At 42.1% G+C, this 26,121-nt stretch overlaps 1 protein-coding gene across 1 annotated transcript in view; it reads right to left on the bottom strand.

The window, feature by feature from the left end:
- Positions 1-26,121, bottom strand: part of LOC134985602 (phospholipid scramblase 1-like) — a 95,780-nt gene that overhangs the window by 39,990 nt on the left and 29,669 nt on the right. Inside the window, exon 4 of the mRNA XM_063950418.1 lies at positions 24,005-24,047. Within this exon, the coding sequence (XP_063806488.1) occupies positions 24,005-24,047 (43 nt within the window). The remainder of the gene's footprint in view (positions 1-24,004; positions 24,048-26,121) is intronic.

Here is a 26,121-nt window from a genome sequence, read left to right as displayed (position 1 = left end):
GAAGACCATGTATCATATGTCTAATATGTCGAGTCTATCGTACAGTTGCAATGTGTAGTATGAACTCATACGTGTAATGTTTGTAATGAATGCTACGTTTTTCCCTCTTCTTATGCTATGTGTTCCCCCTTCATGTTGCTGCTTGGCGATGCACTGTACTGCAAAACATTCCTAGTGTACGTGAGTACACCTGGCCAATAAATTGTAGAGATAAGGAACACAATGAATGGTCCATGTATTACTATGAGCTATATGTAAGATATGAAGAACACAGGATGAGTGATGTATGTGAAATACACTAGAGTGATGATGGCTATATGTAAGATATGAAGAACACAGGGTGAGTGATGGATGTGGGATACATTAGAGTGATGATGGCTCTATGTAAGATATGAGGAGCACAGGGTGAGTGATGGATGTGGGATACATTAGAGTGATGATGGCTCTATGTAAGATATGAGGAGCACAGGGTGAGTGATGGATGTGGGATACATTAGAGTGATGATGGCTCTATGTAAGATATGAGGAGCACAGGGTGAGTGATGGATGTGGGATACATTAGAGTGATGATGGCTCTATGTAAGATATGAGGAGCACAGGGTGAGTGATGGATGTGGGATACATTAGAGAGACGATGGCTGTATGTAAGATATGAAGAACACAGGGTGAGTGATGGATGTGGGATACATTAGAGAGATGATGGCTATATGTAAGATATGAGGAACACAGGGTGAGTGATGGATGTGGGATACATTAGAGAGATGATGGCTATATGTAAGATATGAGGAACACAGGATGAGTGATGGATGTGGGATACATTAGAGAGATGATGGCTATATGTAAGATATGAGGAACACAGGGTGAGTGATGGATGTGGGATACATTAGATAGATGATGTCTATATGTAAGATATGAGGAACACAGAATGAGTGATGGATGTGGGATACATTAGAGAGATGATGGCTATATGTAAGATATGAAGAACACAGGGTGAGTGATGGATGTGGGAAACATTAGAGAGATGATGGATGTATGTAAGATACGAGGAACACAGGGTGAGTGATGGATGTGGGATACATTAGGGAGATGATGTCTATATGTAAGATATGAGGAACACAGGATGAGTGATGGATGTGGGATACATTAGAGAGATGATGGCTATATGTAAGATATGAGGAACACAGGGTGAGTGATGGATGTGAGATACATTAGGGAGATGATGGGTGTATGTAAGATATGAGGAACACAGGGTGAGTGATGGTTGTGAGATACATTAGGGAGATGATGGGTGTATGTAAGATATGAGGAACACAGGATGAGTGATGGATGTGGGATACATTATGGAGATGATGGCTATATGTAAGATATGAGGAACACAGGGTGAGTGATGGATGTGGGATACATTAGGGAGATGATGGATGTATGTAAGATATGAGGAAAACAGGGTGAGTGATGGATGTGGGATATAGTAGAGTGATGATGGCTATATGTAAGATATGAGGAACACAGGATGAGTGATGGATGTGGGACACATTAGGGAGATTATGGCTATATGTAAGATATGAGGAACACAGGATGAGTGATGTATGTGGGATACATTAGAGAGTTGATGTCTATATGTAAGATATGAGTAACACAGGGTGAGTGATGTATGTGGGATACAGTAGAGAGATGATGGCTGTATGTAAGATATGAGGAACACAGGATGAGTGATGTATGTGGGATACATTAGAGAGATGATGGCTGTATGTAAGATATGAGGAACACAGGGTGAGTGATGGATGTGGGACACATTAGAGAGATGATGGCTGTATGTAAGATATGAGGAACACAGGATGAGTGATGGATGTGGGATACAGTAGAGAGATGATGTCTGTATGTAAGATATGAGGAACACAGGGTGAGTGATGGATGTGGGATACATTAGAGAGATGATGGATGTATGTAAGATATGAGGAACACAGGGTGAGTGATGGATGTGGGATACATTAGAGAGATGATGGCTGTATGTAAGATATGAAGAACACAGGGTGAGTGATGTATGTGGGATACAGTAGAGAGATGATGGATGTATGTAAGATATGAGGAACACAGGGTGAGTGATGGATGTGGGATACATTAGGGGGATGATGGCTGTATGTAAGATATGAGGAACACAGGGTGAGTGATGGTTGTGGGACACGGTAGAGAGATGATGGCTATATGTAAGATATGAGGAACACAGGGTGAGTGATGTATGTGGGACACATTAGAGAGATGATGGCTATATGTAAGATATGAGGAACACAGGGTGAGTGATGGATGTGGGAGACAGTAGAGAGATGATGGCTGTATGTAAGATATGAGGAGCACAGGATGAGTGATGGATGTGAGATACAGTAGAGAGATGATGGATGTATGTAAGATATGAGGAACACAGGGTGAGTGATGGATGTGGGATACAGTAGAGAGATGATGGATGTATGTAAGATATGAGGAACACAGGATGAGTGATGGATGTGGATACAGTAGAGAGATGATGGCTATATGTAAGATATGAGGAACACAGGGTGAGTGATGGATGTGGGATACAGTAGAGAGATGATGTCTGTATGTAAGATATGAGGAACACAGGGTGAGTGATGGATGTGGGATACAGTAGAGAGATAATGGGTGTATGTAAGATATGAGGAACACAGGATGAGTGATGGATGTGGGATACAGTAGAGAGATGATGGCTATATGTAAGATATGAGGAGCACAGGATGAGTGATGGATGTGGGATACAGTAGAGAGATGATGGCTATATGTAAGATATGAGGAACACAGGGTGAGTGATGGATGTGGGATACAGTAGAGAGATGATGGCTGTATGTAAGATATGAGGAACACAGGATGAGTGATGGATGTGGGATACAGTAGAGAGATGATGGATGTATGTAAGATATGAGGAACACAGGATGAGTGATGGATGTGGGATACAGTAGAGAGATGATGGCTATATGTAAGATATGAGGAGCACAGGATGAGTGATGGATGTGGGATACAGTAGAGAGATGATGGCTATATGTAAGATATGAGGAACACAGGGTGAGTGATGGATGTGGGATACAGTAGATAGATGATGGCTCTATGTAAGATATGAAGAACACAGGGTGAGTGATGGATGTGGGATACAGTAGAGAGATGATGGATGTATGTAAGATATGAGGAGCACAGGGTGAGTGATGGATGTGGGATACATTAGAGAGACGATGGCTGTATGTAAGATATGAGGAACACAGGGTGAGTGATGGATGTGGGACACATTAGAGAGATGATGGCTATATGTAAGATATGAGGAACACAGGGTGAGTGATGGATGTGGGATACATTAGAGAGATGATGGCTGTATGTAAGATATGAGGAACACAGGGTGAGTGATGGATGTGGGATACATTAGAGAGACGATGGCTGTATGTAAGATATGAGGAACACAGGGTGAGTGATGGATGTGGGACACATTAGAGAGATGATGGCTATATGTAAGATATGAGGAACACAGGGTGAGTGATGGATGTGGGATACATTAGAGAGATGATGGCTGTATGTAAGATATGAGGAACACAGGGTGAGTGATGGATGTGGGATACATTACAGAGATGATGGCTATATGTAAGATATGAGGAACACAGAATGAGTGATGGATGTGGGATACATTAGAGAGATGATGTCTATATGTAAGATATGAGGAACACAGGGTGAGTGATGTATGTGGGATACATTAGAGAGTTGATGTCTATATGTAAGATATGAGGAACACAGGATGAGTGATGTATGTGGGATACATTATGGAGATGATGGCTGTATGTAAGATATGAGGAACACAGGGTGAGTGATGGATGTGAGATACATTAGGGAGATGATGGATATATGTAAGATATGAGGAACACAGGATGAGTGATGGATGTGGGATACAGTAGAGAGATGATGGCTGTATGTAAGATATGAGGAACACAGGATGAGTGATGTATGTGGGATACAGTAGAGAGATGATTGCTATATGTAAGATATGAGGAACACAGGGTGAGTGATGGATGTGGGATACATTAGAGAGATGATGGCTATATGTAAGATATGAGGAACACAGGGTGAGTGATGGATGTGGGATACAGTAGAGAGATGATGGATGTATGTAAGATATGGGGAACACAGGGTGAGTGATGGATGTGGGATACATTAGAGAGATGATGGCTATATGTAAGATATGAGGAACACAGGGTGAGTGATGGATGTGGGATACATTAGGGAGATTATGGCTATATGTAAGATATGAGGAACACAGGGTGAGTGATGGATGTGGGATACATTAGGGAGATGATGTCTATATGTAAGATATGAGGAACACAGGGTGAGTGATGTATGTGGGATACAGTAGAGAGATGATGGCTGTATGTAAGATATGAGGAACACAGGGTGAGTGATGTATGTGGGATACATTAGAGAGATGATGGCTGTATGTAAGATATGAGGAACACAGGATGAGTGATGGATGTGGGATACAGTAGAGAGATGATGGCTGTATGTAAGATATGAGGAACACAGGATAAGTGATGTATGTGGGATACAGTAGAGAGATGATTGCTATATGTAAGATATGAGGAACACAGGGTGAGTGATGGATGTGGGATACATTAGAGAGATGATGGCTATATGTAAGATATGAGGAACACAGGGTGAGTGATGGATGTGGGATACAGTAGAGAGATGATGGATGTATGTAAGATATGGGGAACACAGGGTGAGTGATGGATGTGGGATACATTAGAGAGATGATGGCTATATGTAAGATATGAGGAACACAGGGTGAGTGATGGATGTGGGATACATTAGGGAGATTATGGCTATATGTAAGATATGAGGAACACAGGGTGAGTGATGGATGTGGGATACATTAGGGAGATGATGTCTATATGTAAGATATGAGGAACACAGGGTGAGTGATGTATGTGGGATACAGTAGAGAGATGATGGCTGTATGTAAGATATGAGGAACACAGGGTGAGTGATGTATGTGGGATACATTAGAGAGACGATGGCTGTATGTAAGATATGAGGAACACAGGGTGAGTGATGGATGTGGGACACATTAGAGAGATGATGGCTATATGTAAGATATGAGGAACACAGGGTGAGTGATGGATGTGGGATACATTAGAGAGATGATGGCTGTATGTAAGATATGAGGAACACAGGGTGAGTGATGGATGTGGGATACATTACAGAGATGATGGCTATATGTAAGATATGAGGAACACAGAATGAGTGATGGATGTGGGATACATTAGAGAGATGATGGCTATATGTAAGATATGAGGAGCACAGGGTGAGTGATGGATGTGGGACACATTAGAGAGATGATGGATGTATGTAAGATATGAGGAACACAGGGTGAGTGATGGATGTGGGATACAGTAGAGAGATGATGTCTGTATGTAAGATATGAGGAACACAGGGTGAGTGATGGATGTGGGATACATTAGAGAGATGATGGATGGATGTAAGATATGAGGAACACAGGGTGAGTGATGGATGTGGGATACAGTAGAGAGATGATGGCTGTATGTAAGATATGAGGAACACAGGGTGAGTGATGTATGTGGGATACATTAGAGAGATGATGGCTGTATGTAAGATATGAGGAACACAGGATGAGTGATGGATGTGGGATACAGTAGAGAGATGATGGCTGTATGTAAGATATGAGGAACACAGGATAAGTGATGTATGTGGGATACAGTAGAGAGATGATTGCTATATGTAAGATATGAGGAACACAGGGTGAGTGATGGATGTGGGATACATTAGAGAGATGATGGCTATATGTAAGATATGAGGAACACAGGGTGAGTGATGGATGTGGGATACAGTAGAGAGATGATGGATGTATGTAAGATAATGGGAACACAGGGTGAGTGATGGATGTGGGATACATTAGAGAGATGATGGCTATATGTAAGATATGAGGAACACAGGGTGAGTGATGGATGTGGGATACAGTAGAGAGATGATGTCTGTATGTTAGATATGAGGAACACAGGGTGAGTGATGGATGTGGGATACATTAGAGAGATGATGGATGGATGTAAGATATGAGGAACACAGGGTGAGTGATGGATGTGGGATACAGTAGAGAGATGATGGCTATATGTAAGATATGAGGAACACAGGGTGAGTGATGTATGTGGGATACATTAGAGAGATGATGGCTATATGTAAGATATGAGGAACACAGGGTGAGTGATGGTTGTGGGACACATTAGAGCGATGATGGCTATATGTAAGATATGAGGAACACAGGGTGAGTGATGTATGTGGGACACAGTAGAGAGATGATGGCTATATGTAAGATATGAGGAACACAGGGTGAGTGATGTATGTGGGATACAGTAGAGAGATGGTTGGCTATATGTAAGATATGAGGAACACAGGGTGAGTGATGTAGGTGGGATACATTAGAGAGATGATGGCTCTATGTAAGATATGAAGAACACAGGATGAGTGATGGATGTGGGATACATTAGAGAGATGATGGCTGTATGTAAGATATGAGGAACACAGGGTGAGTGATGGATGTGGGATTCATTAGAGAGATGATGGCTGTATGTAAGATATGAGGAACACAGGGTGAGTGATGGATGTGGGATACAGTAGAGAGATGATGGATGTATGTAAGATATGAGGAACACAGGATGAGTGATGTATGTGGGATACATTAGAGAGTTGATGTCTATATGTAAGATATGAGGAACACAGGGTGAGTGATGGATGTGGGATACAGTAGAGAGATGATGGCTATATGTAAGATATGAGGAGCACAGGGTGAGTGATGGATGTGGGACACATTAGAGAGATGAAGGCTCTATGTAAGATATGAGGAACACAGAATGAGTGATGAATGTGGGATACATTAGAGAGACGATGGCTCTATGTAAGATATGAAGAACACAGGATGAGTGATGGATGTGGGATACATTAGAGAGATGATGGCTGTATGTAAGATATGAGGAACACAGGGTGAGTGATGGATGTGGGATACATTAGAGAGACGATGGCTCTATGTAAGATATGAAGAACACAGGATGAGTGATGGATGTGGGATACAGTAGAGAGACGATGGCTATATGTAAGATATGAGGAGCACAGGATGAGTGATGGATGTGGGATACAGTAGAGAGATGATGGCTATATGTAAGATATGAGGAACACAGGGTGAGTGATGGATGTGGGATACAGTAGAGAGATGATGGATGTATGTAAGATATGAGGAACACAGGATGAGTGATGGATGTGGGATACAGTAGAGAGATGATGGCTATATGTAAGATATGAGGAGCACAGGATGAGTGATGGATGTGGGATACAGTAGAGAGATGATGGCTATATGTAAGATATGAGGAACACAGGGTGAGTGATGGATGTGGGATACAGTAGATAGATGATGGCTCTATGTAAGATATGAAGAACACAGGGTGAGTGATGGATGTGGGATACAGTAGAGAGATGATGGATGTATGTAAGATATGAGGAGCACAGGGTGAGTGATGGATGTGGGATACATTAGAGAGACGATGGCTGTATGTAAGATATGAGGAACACAGGGTGAGTGATGGATGTGGGATACAGTAGAGAGATGATGGATGTATGTAAGATATGAGGAACACAGGATGAGTGATGTATGTGGGATACATTAGAGAGTTGATGTCTATATGTAAGATATGAGGAACACAGGGTGAGTGATGGATGTGGGATACAGTAGAGAGATGATGGCTATATGTAAGATATGAGGAGCACAGGGTGAGTGATGGATGTGGGACACATTAGAGAGATGAAGGCTCTATGTAAGATATGAGGAACACAGAATGAGTGATGAATGTGGGATACATTAGAGAGACGATGGCTCTATGTAAGATATGAAGAACACAGGATGAGTGATGGATGTGGGATACATTAGAGAGATGATGGCTGTATGTAAGATATGAGGAACACAGGGTGAGTGATGGATGTGGGATACATTAGAGAGATGATGGCTCTATGTAAGATATGAAGAACACAGGATGAGTGATGGATGTGGGATACAGTAGAGAGATGATGGCTATATGTAAGATATGAGGAGCACAGGATGAGTGATGGATGTGGGATACAGTAGAGAGATGATGGCTATATGTAAGATATGAGGAACACAGGGTGAGTGATGGATGTGGGATACAGTAGAGAGATGATGGATGTATGTAAGATATGAGGAACACAGGATGAGTGATGGATGTGGGATACAGTAGAGAGATGATGGCTATATGTAAGATATGAGGAGCACAGGATGAGTGATTGATGTGGGATAGAGTAGAGAGATGATGGCTATATGTAAGATATGAGGAACACAGGGTGAGTGATGGATGTGGGATACAGTAGATAGATGATGGCTCTATGTAAGATATGAAGAACACAGGGTGAGTGATGGATGTGGGATACAGTAGAGAGATGATGGATGTATGTGAGATATGAGGAGCACAAGGTGAGTGATGGATGTGGGATACATTAGAGAGACGATGGCTGTATGTAAGATATGAGGAACACAGGGTGAGTGATGGATGTGGGACACATTAGAGAGATGATGGCTATATGTAAGATATGAGGAACACAGGGTGAGTGATGGATGTGGGATACATTAGAGAGATGATGGCTGTATGTAAGATATGAGGAACACAGGGTGAGTGATGGATGTGGGATACATTAGAGAGACGATGGCTGTATGTAAGATATGAGGAACACAGGGTGAGTGATGGATGTGGGACACATTAGAGAGATGATGGCTCTATGTAAGATATGAGGAACACAGAATGAGTGATGAATGTGGGATACATTAGAGAGACGATGGCTCTATGTAAGATATGAGGAACACAGGATGAGTGAAGGATGTGGGATACATTAGAGAGACGATGGCTGTATGTAAGATATGAGGAACACAGGGTGAGTGATGGATGTGGGACACATTAGAGAGATGATGGCTATATGTAAGATATGAGGAACACAGGGTGAGTGATGGATGTGGGATACATTAGAGAGATGATGGCTGTATGTAAGATATGAGGAACACAGGGTGAGTGATGGATGTGGGATACATTAGAGAGACGATGGCTGTATGTAAGATATGAGGAACACAGGGTGAGTGATGGATGTGGGACACATTAGAGAGATGATGGCTCTATGTAAGATATGAGGAACACAGAATGAGTGATGAATGTGGGATACATTAGAGAGACGATGGCTCTATGTAAGATATGAGGAACACAGGATGAGTGATGGATGTGGGATACATTAGAGAGACGATGGCTGTATGTAAGATATGAGGAACACAGGGTGAGTGATGGATGTGGGACACATTAGAGAGATGATGGCTATATGTAAGATATGAGGAACACAGGGTGAGTGATGGATGTGGGATACATTAGAGAGATGATGGCTGTATGTAAGATATGAGGAACACAGGGTGAGTGATGGATGTGGGATACATTACAGAGATGATGGCTATATGTAAGATATGAGGAACACAGAATGAGTGATGGATGTGGGATACATTAGAGAGATGATGTCTATATGTAAGATATGAGGAACACAGGGTGAGTGATGTATGTGGGATACATTAGAGAGTTGATGTCTATATGTAAGATATGAGGAACACAGGATGAGTGATGTATGTGGGATACATTATGGAGATGATGGCTGTATGTAAGATATGAGGAACACAGGGTGAGTGATGGATGTGAGATACATTAGGGAGATAATGGATATATGTAAGATATGAGGAACACAGGATGAGTGATGGATGTGGGATACAGTAGAGAGATGATGGCTGTATGTAAGATATGAGGAACACAGGGTGAGTGATGGATGTGGGATACATTAGAGAGATGATGGCTGTATGTAAGATATGAGGAACACAGGGTGAGTGATGGATGTGGGATACAGTAGAGAGATGATGGATGTATGTAAGATATGAGGAACACAGGATGAGTGATGTATGTGGGATACATTAGAGAGTTGATGTCTATATGTAAGATATGAGGAACACAGGGTGAGTGATGGATATGGGATACAGTAGAGAGATGATGGCTATATGTAAGATATGAGGAGCACACGGTGAGTGATGGATGTGGGACACATTAGAGAGATGAAGGCTCTATGTAAGATATAAGGAACACAGGGTGAGTGATGTATGTGGGATAAATTAGAGAGATGATGACTATATGTAAGATATGAGGAATACAGGCTGAGTGATGAATGTGAGATACATTAGAGTGATGATGGCTATATGTAAGATATGAGGAACACAGGGTGAGTGATGTATGTGGGATACATTAGAGAGATGATGGCTGTATGTAAGATATGAGGAACACAGGGTGAGTGATGGATGTGGGACACATTAGAGAGTGGATGGCTGTATGTAAGATATGAGGAACACAGGATGAGTGATGTATGTGGGATACATTAGAGAGATGATGGCTGTATGTAAGATATGAGGAACACAGGGTGAGTGATGGATGTGGGACACATTAGAGAGATGATGGCTGTATGTAAGATATGAGGAACACAGGATGAGTGATGGATGTGGGATACAGTAGAGAGATGATGTCTGTATGTAAGATATGAGGAACACAGGGTGAGTGATGGATGTGGGATACATTAGAGAGATGATGGATGTTTGTAAGATATGAGGAACACAGGGTGAGTGATGGATGTGGGATACAGTAGAGAGATGATGTCTGTATGTAAGATATGAGGAACACAGGGTGAGTGATGGATGTGGGATACATTAGAGAGATGATGGATGGATGTAAGATATGAGGAACACAGGGTGAGTGATGGATGTGGGATACAGTAGAGAGATGATGGCTATATGTAAGATATGAGGAACACAGGGTGAGTGATGTATGTGGGATACATTAGAGAGATGATGGCTATATGTAAGATATGAGGAACACAGGGTGAGTGATGTATGTGGGACACAGTAGAGAGATGATGGCTATATGTAAGATATGAGGAACACAGGGTGAGTGATGTATGTGGGATACACTAGAGAGATGATGGCTATATGTAAGATATGAGGAACACAGGGTGAGTGATGTAGGTGGGATACATTAGAGAGATGATGGCTCTATGTAAGATATGAAGAACACAGGATGAGTGATGGATGTGGGATACATTAGAGAGATGATGGCTGTATGTAAGATATGAGGAACACAGGGTGAGTGATGGATGTGGGATACATTAGAGAGATGATGGCTGTATGTAAGATATGAGGAACACAGGGTGAGTGATGGATGTGGGATACAGTAGAGAGATGATGGATGTATGTATGTAAGATATGAGGAACACAGGATGAGTGATGTATGTGGGATACATTAGAGAGTTGATGTCTATATGTAAGATATGAGGAACACAGGGTGAGTGATGGATGTGGGAAACAGTAGAGAGATGATGGCTATATGTAAGATATGAGGAACACAGGGTGAGTGATGTATGTGGGATACACTAGAGAGATGATGGCTATATGTAAGATATGAGGAACACAGGGTGAGTGATGTAGGTGGGATACATTAGAGAGATGATGGCTCTATGTAAGATATGAAGAACACAGGATGAGTGATGGATGTGGGATACATTAGAGAGATGATGGCTGTATGTAAGATATGAGGAACACAGGGTGAGTGATGGATGTGGGATACATTAGAGAGATGATGGCTCTATGTAAGATATGAGGAACACAGGGTGAGTGATGGATGTGGGATACAGTAGAGAGATGATGGATGTATGTATGTAAGATATGAGGAACACAGGATGAGTGATGTATGTGGGATACATTAGAGAGTTGATGTCTATATGTAAGATATGAGGAACACAGGGTGAGTGATGGATGTGGGAAACAGTAGAGAGATGATGGCTATATGTAAGATATGAGGAGCACAGGGTGAGTGATGGATGTGGGACACATTAGAGAGATGAAGGCTCTATGTAAGATATGAGGAACACAGAATGAGTGATGGATGTGGGATACATTAGAGAGACGATGGCTCTATGTAAGATATGAAGAACACAGGATGAGTGATGGATGTGGGATACATTAGAGAGATGATGGCTCTATGTAAGATATGAGGAACACAGGGTGAGTGATGGATGTGGGATACATTAGAGAGACGATGGCTCTATGTAAGATATGAAGAACACAGGATGAGTGATGGATGTGGGATACATTAGAGAGATGATGGCTGTATGTAAGATATGAGGAACACAGGGTGAGTGATGTATGTGGGATACATTAGAGAGATGATGGCTCTATGTAAGATATGAAAAACACAGGATGAGTGATGGATGTGGGATACATTAGAGAGATGATGGCTGTATGTAAGATATGAGGAACTCAGGGTGAGTGATGGATGTGGGATACATTAGAGAGATGATGGCTGTATGTAAGATATGAGGAACACAGGGTGAGTGATGGATGTGGGATACAGTAGAGAGATGATGGATGTATGTAAGATATGAGGAACACAGGATGAGTGATGTATGTGGGATACATTAGAGAGTTGATGTCTATATGTAAGATATGAGGAACACAGGGTGAGTGATGGATGTGGGATACAGTAGAGAGATGATGGCTATATGTAAGATATGAGGAGCACAGGGTGAGTGATGGATGTGGGACACATTAGAGAGATGAAGGCTCTATGTAAGATATGAGGAACACAGGGTGAGTGATGTATGTGGGATACATTAGAGAGATGATGACTATATGTAAGATATGAGGAATACAGGGTGAGTGATGTATGTGAGATACATTAGAGTGATGATGGCTATATGTAAGATATGAGGAACACAAGTTGAGTGATGGATGTGGGATACAGTAGAGAGATGATGGCTGTATGTAAGATATGAGGAGCACAGGGTGAGTGATGGATGTGGGATACATTAGAGAGTGGATGGATGGATGTATGTAAGATATGAGGAACACAGGGTGAGTGATGGATGTGGGATACAGTAGAGAGATGATGGCTATATGTAAGATATGAGGAACACAGGGTGAGTGATGGATGTGGGATACATTAGAGTGATGATGGCTGTATGTAAGATATGAAGAACACAGGGTGAGTGATGGATGTGGGATACATTAGAGAGATGATGGCTATATGTAAGATTTGAGGAACACAGGGTGAGTGATGGATGTGGGACACATTAGAGAGATGATGGATGTATGTAAGATATGAGGAACACAGGATGAGTGATGTATGTGGGATACATTAGAGAGATGATGGCTGTATGTAAGATATGAGGAACACAGGGTGAGTGATGGATGTGGGATACATTATGGAGATGATGGCTGTATGTAAGATATAAGGAACACAGGAGGAGTGATGGATGTGGGATACATTAGAGAGATGATGGCTGTATGTAAGATATGAGGAACACAGGGTGAGTGATGGATGTGGGATACATTATGGAGATGATGGCTGTATGTAAGATATGAGGAACACAGGGTGAGTGATGTATGTGGGACACATTAGAGAGATGATGGCTATATGTAAGATATGAAGAACACAGGGTGAGTGATGGATGTGGGATACATTAGAGAGATGATGTCTATATGTAAGATATGAGGAACACAGGGTGAGTGATGGATGTGGGATACAGTAGAGAGATGATGGCTATATGTAAGATATGAGGAACACAGGATGAGTGATGGATGTGGGATACATTAGAGAGATGATGGATGTATGTAAGATATGAGGAACACAGGGTGAGTGATGGATGTGGGATACAGTAGAGAGATGATGGATGTATGTAAGATATGAGGAACACAGGGTGAGTGATGGATGTGGGATACAGTAGAGAGATGATGGCTGTATGTAAGATATGAGGAACACAGGGTGAGTGATGGATGTGGGATACAGTAGAGAGATGATGGCTATATGTAAGATATGAGGAACACAGGGTGAGTGATGGATGTGGGATACATTAGAGAGTTGATGGCTATATGTAAGATATGAGGAACACAGGGTGAGTGATGGATGTGGGACACAGTAAAGAGATGATGGCTGTATGTAAGATATGAGGAACACAGGATGAGTGATGGATGTGGGATACATTAGAGAGATGATGGCTATATGTAAGATATGAGGAACACAGGGTGAGTGATGGATGTGGGATACAGTAGAGAGTTGATGTCTATATGTAAGATATGAGGAGCACAGGGTGAGTGATGGATGTGGGATACATTATGGAGATGATGGCTATATGTAAGATATGAGGAACACAGGGTGAGTGATGGATGTGGGATACAGTAGAGAGATGATGGATGTATGTAAGATATGAGGAACACAGGATGAGTGATGGATGTGGGATACAGTAGAGAGATGATGGATGTATGTAAGATATGAGGAACACAGGGTGAGTGATGGATGTGGGATACAGTAGAGAGATGATGGATGTATGTAAGATATGAGGAGCACAGGATGAGTGATGGTTGTGGGATACATTAGAGAGATGATGTCTATATGTAAGATATGAGGAACACAGGGTGAGTGATGGATGTGGGATACATTAGAGTGATGATGGCTATATGTAAGATATGAGGAACACAGGGTGAGTGATGGATGTGGGATAAATTAGAGAGATGATGGCTATATGTAAGATATGAGGAACACAGGGTGAGTGATGGATGTGGGATACATTAGAGAGATGATGTCTATATGTAAGATATGAGGAACACAGGGTGAGTGATGGATGTGGGATACAGTAGAGAGATGATGGCTGTATGTAAGATATGAGGAGCACAGGGTGAGTGATGGATGTGGGATACATTAGAGAGTGGATGGATGGATGTATGTAAGATATGAGGAACACAGGGTGAGTGATGGATGTGGGATACAGTAGAGAGATGATGGCTATATGTAAGATATGAGGAACACAGGGTGAGTGATGGATGTGGGATACATTAGAGTGATGATGGCTGTATGTAAGATATGAAGAACACAGGGTGAGTGATGGATGTGGGATACATTAGAGAGATGATGGCTATATGTAAGATTTGAGGAACACAGGGTGAGTGATGGATGTGGGACACATTAGAGAGATGATGGATGTATGTAAGATATGAGGAACACAGGATGAGTGATGTATGTGGGATACATTAGAGAGATGATGGCTGTATGTAAGATATGAGGAACACAGGGTGAGTGATGGATGTGGGATACATTATGGAGATGATGGCTGTATGTAAGATATAAGGAACACAGGAGGAGTGATGGATGTGGGATACATTAGAGAGATGATGGCTGTATGTAAGATATGAGGAACACAGGGTGAGTGATGGATGTGGGATACATTATGGAGATGATGGCTGTATGTAAGATATGAGGAACACAGGGTGAGTGATGTATGTGGGACACATTAGAGAGATGATGGCTATATGTAAGATATGAAGAACACAGGGTGAGTGATGGATGTGGGATACATTAGAGAGATGATGTCTATATGTAAGATATGAGGAACACAGGGTGAGTGATGGATGTGGGATACAGTAGAGAGATGATGGCTATATGTAAGATATGAGGAACACAGGGTGAGTGATGTATGTGGGATACATTAGAGAGATGATGACTATATGTAAGATATGAGGAATACAGGGTGAGTGATGTATGTGAGATACATTAGAGTGATGATGGCTATATGTAAGATATGAGGAACACAAGTTGAGTGATGGATGTGGGATACAGTAGAGAGATGATGGCTGTATGTAAGATATGAGGAGCACAGGGTGAGTGATGGATGTGGGATACATTAGAGAGTGGATGGATGGATGTATGTAAGATATGAGGAACACAGGGTGAGTGATGGATGTGGGATACAGTAGAGAGATGATGGCTATATGTAAGATATGAGGAACACAGGGTGAGTGATGGATGTGGGATACATTAGAGTGATGATGGCTGTATGTAAGATATGAAGAACACAGGGTGAGTGATGGATGTGGGATACATTAGAGAGATGATGGCTATATGTAAGATTTGAGGAACACAGGGTGAGTGATGGATGTGGGACACATTAGAGAGATGATGGATGTATGTAAGATATGAGGAACACAGGATGAGTGATGTATGTGGGATACATTAGAGAGATGATGGCTGTATGTAAGATATGAGGAACACAGGGTGAGTGATGGATGTGGGATACATTATGGAGATGATGGCTGTATGTAAGATATAAGGAACACAGGAGGAGTGATGGATGTGGGATACATTAGAGAGATGATGGCTGTATGTAAGATATGAGGAACACAGGGTGAGTGATGGATGTGGGATACATTATGGAGATGATGGCTGTATGTAAGATATGAGGAACACAGGGTGAGTGATGTATGTGGGACACATTAGAGAGATGATGGCTATATGTAAGATATGAAGAACACAGGGTGAGTGATGGATGTGGGATACATTAGAGAGATGATGTCTATATGTAAGATATGAGGAACACAGGGTGAGTGATGGATGTGGGATACAGTAGAGAGATGATGGCTATATGTAAGATATGAGGAACACAGGATGAGTGATGGATGTGGGATACATTAGAGAGATGATGGATGTATGTAAGATATGAGGAACACAGGGTGAGTGATGGATGTGGGATACAGTAGAGAGATGATGGATGTATGTAAGATATGAGGAACACAGGGTGAGTGATGGATGTGGGATACAGTAGAGAGATGATGGCTGTATGTAAGATATGAGGAACACAGGGTGAGTGATGGATGTGGGATACAGTAGAGAGATGATGGCTATATGTAAGATATGAGGAACACAGGGTGAGTGATGGATGTGGGATACATTAGAGAGTTGATGGCTATATGTAAGATATGAGGAACACAGGGTGAGTGATGGATGTGGGACACAGTAAAGAGATGATGGCTGTATGTAAGATATGAGGAACACAGGATGAGTGATGGATGTGGGATACATTAGAGAGATGATGGCTATATGTAAGATATGAGGAACACAGGGTGAGTGATGGATGTGGGATACAGTAGAGAGTTGATGTCTATATGTAAGATATGAGGAGCACAGGGTGAGTGATGGATGTGGGATACATTATGGAGATGATGGCTATATGTAAGATATGAGGAACACAGGGTGAGTGATGGATGTGGGATACAGTAGAGAGATGATGGATGTATGTAAGATATGAGGAACACAGGATGAGTGATGGATGTGGGATACAGTAGAGAGATGATGGATGTATGTAAGATATGAGGAACACAGGGTGAGTGATGGATGTGGGATACAGTAGAGAGATGATGGATGTATGTAAGATATGAGGAGCACAGGATGAGTGATGGTTGTGGGATACATTAGAGAGATGATGTCTATATGTAAGATATGAGGAACACAGGGTGAGTGATGGATGTGGGATACATTAGAGTGATGATGGCTATATGTAAGATATGAGGAACACAGGGTGAGTGATGGATGTGGGATAAATTAGAGAGATGATGGCTATATGTAAGATATGAGGAACACAGGGTGAGTGATGGATGTGGGATACATTAGAGAGATGATGTCTATATGTAAGATATGAGGAACACAGGGTGAGTGATGGATGTGGGATACAGTAGAGAGATGATGGCTGTATGTAAGATATGAGGAGCACAGGGTGAGTGATGGATGTGGGATACATTAGAGAGTGGATGGATGGATGTATGTAAGATATGAGGAACACAGGGTGAGTGATGGATGTGGGATACAGTAGAGAGATGATGGCTATATGTAAGATATGAGGAACACAGGGTGAGTGATGGATGTGGGATACATTAGAGTGATGATGGCTGTATGTAAGATATGAAGAACACAGGGTGAGTGATGGATGTGGGATACATTAGAGAGATGATGGCTATATGTAAGATTTGAGGAACACAGGGTGAGTGATGGATGTGGGACACATTAGAGAGATGATGGATGTATGTAAGATATGAGGAACACAGGATGAGTGATGTATGTGGGATACATTAGAGAGATGATGGCTGTATGTAAGATATGAGGAACACAGGGTGAGTGATGGATGTGGGATACATTATGGAGATGATGGCTGTATGTAAGATATAAGGAACACAGGAGGAGTGATGGATGTGGGATACATTAGAGAGATGATGGCTGTATGTAAGATATGAGGAACACAGGGTGAGTGATGGATGTGGGATACATTATGGAGATGATGGCTGTATGTAAGATATGAGGAACACAGGGTGAGTGATGTATGTGGGACACATTAGAGAGATGATGGCTATATGTAAGATATGAAGAACACAGGGTGAGTGATGGATGTGGGATACATTAGAGAGATGATGTCTATATGTAAGATATGAGGAACACAGGGTGAGTGATGGATGTGGGATACAGTAGAGAGATGATGGCTATATGTAAGATATGAGGAACACAGGATGAGTGATGGATGTGGGATACATTAGAGAGATGATGGATGTATGTAAGATATGAGGAACACAGGGTGAGTGATGGATGTGGGATACAGTAGAGAGATGATGGATGTATGTAAGATATGAGGAACACAGGGTGAGTGATGGATGTGGGATACAGTAGAGAGATGATGGCTGTATGTAAGATATGAGGAACACAGGGTGAGTGATGGATGTGGGATACAGTAGAGAGATGATGGCTATATGTAAGATATGAGGAACACAGGGTGAGTGATGGATGTGGGATACATTAGAGAGTTGATGGCTATATGTAAGATATGAGGAACACAGGGTGAGTGATGGATGTGGGACACAGTAAAGAGATGATGGCTGTATGTAAGATATGAGGAACACAGGATGAGTGATGGATGTGGGATACATTAGAGAGATGATGGCTATATGTAAGATATGAGGAACACAGGGTGAGTGATGGATGTGGGATACAGTAGAGAGTTGATGTCTATATGTAAGATATGAGGAGCACAGGGTGAGTGATGGATGTGGGATACATTATGGAGATGATGGCTATATGTAAGATATGAGGAACACAGGGTGAGTGATGGATGTGGGATACAGTAGAGAGATGATGGATGTATGTAAGATATGAGGAACACAGGATGAGTGATGGATGTGGGATACAGTAGAGAGATGATGGATGTATGTAAGATATGAGGAACACAGGGTGAGTGATGGATGTGGGATACAGTAGAGAGATGATGGATGTATGTAAGATATGAGGAGCACAGGATGAGTGATGGTTGTGGGATACATTAGAGAGATGATGTCTATATGTAAGATATGAGGAACACAGGGTGAGTGATGGATGTGGGATACATTAGAGTGATGATGGCTATATGTAAGATATGAGGAACACAGGGTGAGTGATGGATGTGGGATAAATTAGAGAGATGATGGCTATATGTAAGATATGAGGAACACAGGGTGAGTGATGGATGTGGGATACATTAGAGAGATGATGTCTATATGTAAGATATGAGGAACACAGGGTGAGTGATGGATGTGGGATACAGTAGAGAGATGATGGCTGTATGTAAGATATGAGGAACACAGGGTGAGTGATGGATGTGGGATACAGTAGAGAGATGATGGCTATATGTAAGATATGAGGAACACAGGGTGAGTGATGGATGTGGGATACATTAGAGAGTTGATGGCTATATGTAAGATATGAGGAACACAGGGTGAGTGATGGATGTGGGACACAGTAGAGAGATGATGGCTGTATGTAAGATATGAGGAACACAGGATGAGTGATGGATGTGGGATACATTAGAGAGTGGATGGATGTATGTAAGATATGAGGAACACAGGGTGAGTGATGGATGTGAGATACATTAGGGAGATGATGGCTATATGTAAGATATGAGGAACACAGGGTGAGTGATGGATGTGGGATACATTAGAGAGATGATGGCTATATGTAAGATATGTGGAACACAGGGTGAGTGATGGATGTGGGATACATTATGGAGATGATGGCTGTATGTAAGATATGAGGAGCACAGGATGAGTGATGGATGTGGGATACATTAGAGAGTGGATGGATGTATGTAAGATATGAGGAACACAGGGTGAGTGATGGATGTGGGATACATTAGGGAGATGATGGCTGTATGTAAGATATGAGGAACACAGGGTGAGTGATGGATGTGGGACACAGTAGAGAGAAGATGGCTATATGTAAGATATGAGGAACACAGGGTGAGTGATGGATGTGGGATACATTAGAGAGATGATGGCTATATGTAAGATATGAGGAACACAGGGTGAGTGATGGATGTGGGATACAGTAGAGAGTTGATGTCTATATGTAAGATATGAAGAACACAGGATGAGTGATGGATGTGGGATACATTATGGAGATGATGGCTATATGTAAGATATGAGGAACACAGGATGAGTGATGGATGTGGGATACATTAGAGAGATGATGGCTATATGTAAGATATGAGGAACACAGGATGAGTGATGGATGTGGGATACATTATGGAGATGATGGCTGTATGTAAGATATGAGGAACACAGGGTGAGTGATGGTTGTGGGATACATTATGGAGATGATGGCTGTATGTAAGATATGAGGAACACAGGGTGAGTGATGGATGTGGGATACATTAGGGAGATGATGGATGTATGTAAGATATGAGGAACACAGGGTGAGTGATGTATGTGAGATACATTAGAGAGATGATGTCTATATGTAAGATATGAGGAACACAGGGTGAGTGATGGATGTGGGACACATTAGAGAGATGATGGCTATATGTAAGATATGAGGAGCACAGGGTGAGTGATGGATGTGGGATACATTAGAGAGATGATGGCTATATGTAAGATATGAGGAACACAGGGTGAGTGATGGATGTGGGATACATTAGAGAGTTGATGTCTATATGTAAGATATGAGGAACACAGGATGAGTGATGGATGTGGGATACATTAGAGAGATGATGGATGTATGTAAGATATGAGGAACACAGGGTGAGTGATGTATGTGGGACACATTAGGGAGATTATGGCTACATGGAAAGAGATGCAGCTTTGAATAAGAGAGAAACATTAAACTGAGAAAAGAGGCAAGATAAATCTGAGAGATAAAAATCATCTGGTTGTGGGAGACACACAGGATGTAAATAAGACATAATAAACACTGAATGGATGGGAAAAGCGGGATATAAATAAGACATAATAAACACTGAATGGATGGGAAATGCTGGATATAAATAAGATGTGATAAACATTGGATGGATGACACATGTGGGATAAGTCAGAGAGATGGAATCTAGTTTCAATGTCAAAACAGCATAAGTATAGTACATGTCCACATTCTGTCTATCAGCATTAACAACACCTCACTATTCTGGTTTTGATATGGGGAACATTATATGGATGATGAGTGTGGGGTAAGTGTGACAGATGATGGTTACATGTAAGATATGGGGAACATTATATTGATGATGGGTGTGGGGTAAGTGTGACAAATGACGGTTACATGTAAGATATGAGGAACATTGGATGGATGATGGGTGAGGGGTAAGTGTGACAGATGACGGTTACATGTAAGATATGAGGAACATTACATGGATGGTGGGTGTGGGGTAAGTGTGACAGATGACGGTTACATGTAAGATATGAGGAACATTATATGGATGATGGGTGTGGGGTAAATGTGACAGATGACGGTTACATGTAAGATATGGGTAACATTGGATGGATGATGGGTGTGGGCTAAGTGTGACAGATGACGGTTACATGTAAGATATGAGGAACATTTGATGGATGATGGGTGTGGGGTAAGTGTGACAGATGACGGTTACATGTAAGATATGAGGAACATTGGATGGATGGTGGATGTGGGGTAAGTGTGACAGATGACGGTTACATGTAAGATATGAGGAACATGAGATGGATGATGGGTGTGGGGTAAGTGTGACAGATGACGGTTACATGTAAGATATGAGGAGCATTATATGGATGATGGATGTGGGGTAAGTGTGACAGATGATGGTTACATGTAAGATATGAGGAACATGAGATGGATGGTGGGTGTGGGGTAAGTGTGACAGATGACGGTTACATGTATGATATGAGGAAGATTGGATGGATGATGGGTGAGGGATAAGTGTGACAGATGATGGTCCCATGTAAGATATGGGTAACATTGGATGGATGATGGGTGTGGGGTAAGTGTGACAGATGATGGTTACATGTAAGATATGGGGAACATTGGATGGATGATGGGTGTGGGGTAAGTGTGACAGATGATGGTTACATGTAAGATATGGGTAACATTGGATGGATGATGGGTGTGGGGTAAGTGTGACAGATGACGGTTACATGTTAGATATGGGGAACATTATATGGATGATGGGTGTGGGGTAAGTGTGACAGATGATGGTTACAAGTAAAATATGAGGAACATTGGATGGATGATGGGTGTGGGGTAAGTGTGACAAATGATGGTTACATGTAAGATATGGGTAACATTGGATGGATGGTGGATGTGGGGTAAGTGTGACAGATGATGGTCACATGTAAGATATGAGGAACATTGAATGGATGATGAGTGTGGGGTAAGACTGAGAAATGATGGTCACATGTAAGATATGAGGGACATTGGATGGATGATGGGTGTGGGGTAAGTTGACAGATGACGGTTACATGTATGATATGAGGAATATTATATGGATGATGGGTATGGGGTAAGTGTGACAGTTGACGGTTACATGTAAGATACGGGAAACATTATATGGATGATGGATGTGGGGTAAGTGTGACAGATGATGGTTACATGTAAGATATGAAGAACATTAGATGGATGCTGGGTGTGTAGTAAGTGTGACAGATGACGGTTACATGTTAGATATGGGGCATATTGGATGGATGATGGGTGTGGGGTAAGTGTGACAGATGATGGTTACATGTAAGATATGAGGAACATGAGATGGATGGTGGGTGTGGGGTAAGTGTGACAGATGACGGTTACATGTATGATATGAGGAAGATTGGATGGATGATGGGTGAGGGATAAGTGTGACAGATGATGGTCCCATGTAAGATATGGGGAACATTGGATGGATGATGGGTGTGGGGTAAGTGTGACAGATGATGGTTATATGTAAGATATGAGGAACATTGGATGGATGATGGGTGTGGGGTAAGTGTGACAGATGATGGTTACATGTAAGAGATGAGGAACATTGGATGGATGATGGGTGTGGGGTAAGTGTGACAGATGATAGTTACATGTAAGATATGGGGAACATTATATGGATGATGGGTGTGGGGTAAGTGTGACAGATGATGGTTACATGTAAGATATGAGGAAGATTGGATGGATGATGGGTGTGGGGTAAGTGTGACAGATGATGGTTACATGTAAGATATGAGGAACATTGGATGGATGATGGGTGTGGGGTAAGAGTGACAGATGATGGTCACATGTAAGATATGAGGAACATTGAATGGATGATGAGTGTGGGGTAAGACTGAGAAATGATGGTCACATGTAAGATATGAGGAACATTGAATGGATGATGAGTGTGGGGTAAGACTGAGAAATGATGGTCACATGTAAGATATGAGGAACATTGAATGGATGATGAGTGTGGGGTAAGACTGAGAAATGATGGTCACATGTAAGATATGAGGAACATTGAATGGATGATGAGTGTGGGGTAAGACTGAGAAATGATGGTCACATGTAAGATATGAGGAATATTTGATGAATGACGGGTGTGGGGAAAGTTTGAGAGATGATTGTTACATATAAGATATGGGATGGATGATAGGTGATAAGTAAGGCTGGGGGATGATGGTTACATGTAAGATATGGGGAACATTGGATGGATGACGGGTGTGGTGAAAGTTTGAGAGATGATTGTTACATGTAAGATATGGGGAGCATTGGATATTGGACACACGGTGAAGGAGGTAGGTACAATCACTTACCTTCTAAGAGTTCTGTTTTCTGGTGAATTAATATTTGGTCTATCTGAAAAAAAGGTAATATGGGTACCATGAATAAAATATAGGATGTACAGATATAAGTTACGTATCTACTTCATGTACATGAATCTGCAGGGGTGGCTCAGTGAGTACATGCTCTTCACTATATAGACACAGACAAAACTAGAGAGTGGTAAAGAGTTAATGGGTAGGAAAAGTCTCTGTATTGTCGCCCACACACACACAGCAGGTACTGGGCGCTGGATTTCCCCTGGCGGCCTGTGTGGAACATGAGCCAGCTCCCAGGTGGTGGGACCACGTATGGAACATGAGCCAGCTCCCAGGTGGTGGGACCACGTATGGAACATGAGCCAGCTCCCAGGTGGTGGGACCACGCTGAAGGTGAGGCTGACCTGCTCCCACATGCTAGGGCTGGATCTGCTTATATCATGTTCCATCTGATGCAGATTACCACACTGAGGACAGGTCCCTGGATGAAAGTGTGAGCACAATACTCTCTTACACACTTGTTCCATGGAGGAAACCATTTTCTGCTGAGTGTGAGAAGTGAGTGACATGAATAATGTGTTTTCCTAGACTGCCCACTCACTTGTTACACACTTCTCCTCCTGTGTCTGGAATTCCCCCTCCCTCACTGTATCTGAGCCCAGCCCTGACATCTGAGACTAAGGAGGGAGGACAGACCTCTGCTGTGATATAAACACTTCACTGAGTGTCAGCACAAGTACACACAGGAGACACACACACACACACACACACACACCACATACAGCGACACATAAACATACCACTTTCACACACACACACACACACACACACACACACACACACACACACACACACACACACACACATACCACATACAGAGACACATAAACATACCACACACACACACACACACACACACACACACACACACACACATAAACATACCACATTCACACACACACACACACACACACACACACACACAAACATACCACATACAGAGACACATAAACATACCACACACACACACACACACACACACACACACACACACACACACATAAACATACCACATTCACACACACACACACACACACACACACACACACACACACACACACACCACATACAGAGACACATAAACATACCACATTCACACACACACACACACACACACACACACACACACACACACACACACACACACACACACACACACACACACAAACATACCACATACAGAGACACATAAACATACCACATTCACACACACACACACACACACACACACACACACACACACACACACACACACAGACACAGACACACACACACACACACACACACACACACACACACATACCACATACAGAGACACATAAACATACCACATTCACACACACACACACACACACCACATACAGAGACACATAAACATACCACACACAGACAAACAGACACACAAACATACCACATACAGAGACATATAAACATACCACATACAGAGACATATAAACATACCACATACAGAGACATATAAACATACCACATACAGAGACATATAAACATACCACATACACACATACATACACATAATTACATACACACATAAATACAAGTATAAAGAGACACACACGCACACACTGGGAAACAAACCATTGTGCACACTCAGGGGTATATACTAGAGATGAGCGCCTGAAATTTTTCGGGTTTTGTGTTTTGGTTTTGGGTTCGGTTCCGCGGCCGTGTTTTGGGTTCGAACGCGTTTTGGCAAAACCTCACCGAATTTTTTTTGTCGGATTCGGGTGTGTTTTGGATTCGGGTGTTTTTTTCCAAAAACACTAAAAAACAGCTTAAATCATAGAATTTGGGGGTCATTTTGATCCCAAAGTATTATTAACCTCAAAAACCATAATTTACACTCATTTTCAGTCTATTCTGAATACCTCACACCTCACAATATTATTTTTAGTCCTAAAATTTGCACCGAGGTCGCTGTGTGAGTAAGATAAGCGACCCTAGTGGCCGACACAAACACCGGGCCCATCTAGGAGTGGCACTGCAGTGTCACGCAGGATGTCCCTTCCAAAAAACCCTCCCCAAACAGCACA

Source organism: Pseudophryne corroboree (assembly GCF_028390025.1).
Source record: "Pseudophryne corroboree isolate aPseCor3 chromosome 6 unlocalized genomic scaffold, aPseCor3.hap2 SUPER_6_unloc_1, whole genome shotgun sequence".
In the NCBI taxonomy this organism is placed as follows: Eukaryota; Metazoa; Chordata; class Amphibia; order Anura; family Myobatrachidae; genus Pseudophryne; species Pseudophryne corroboree.
Note: the sequence above shows the minus strand (reverse complement) of the source record. Positions and strands in the feature narration are given on the sequence as shown.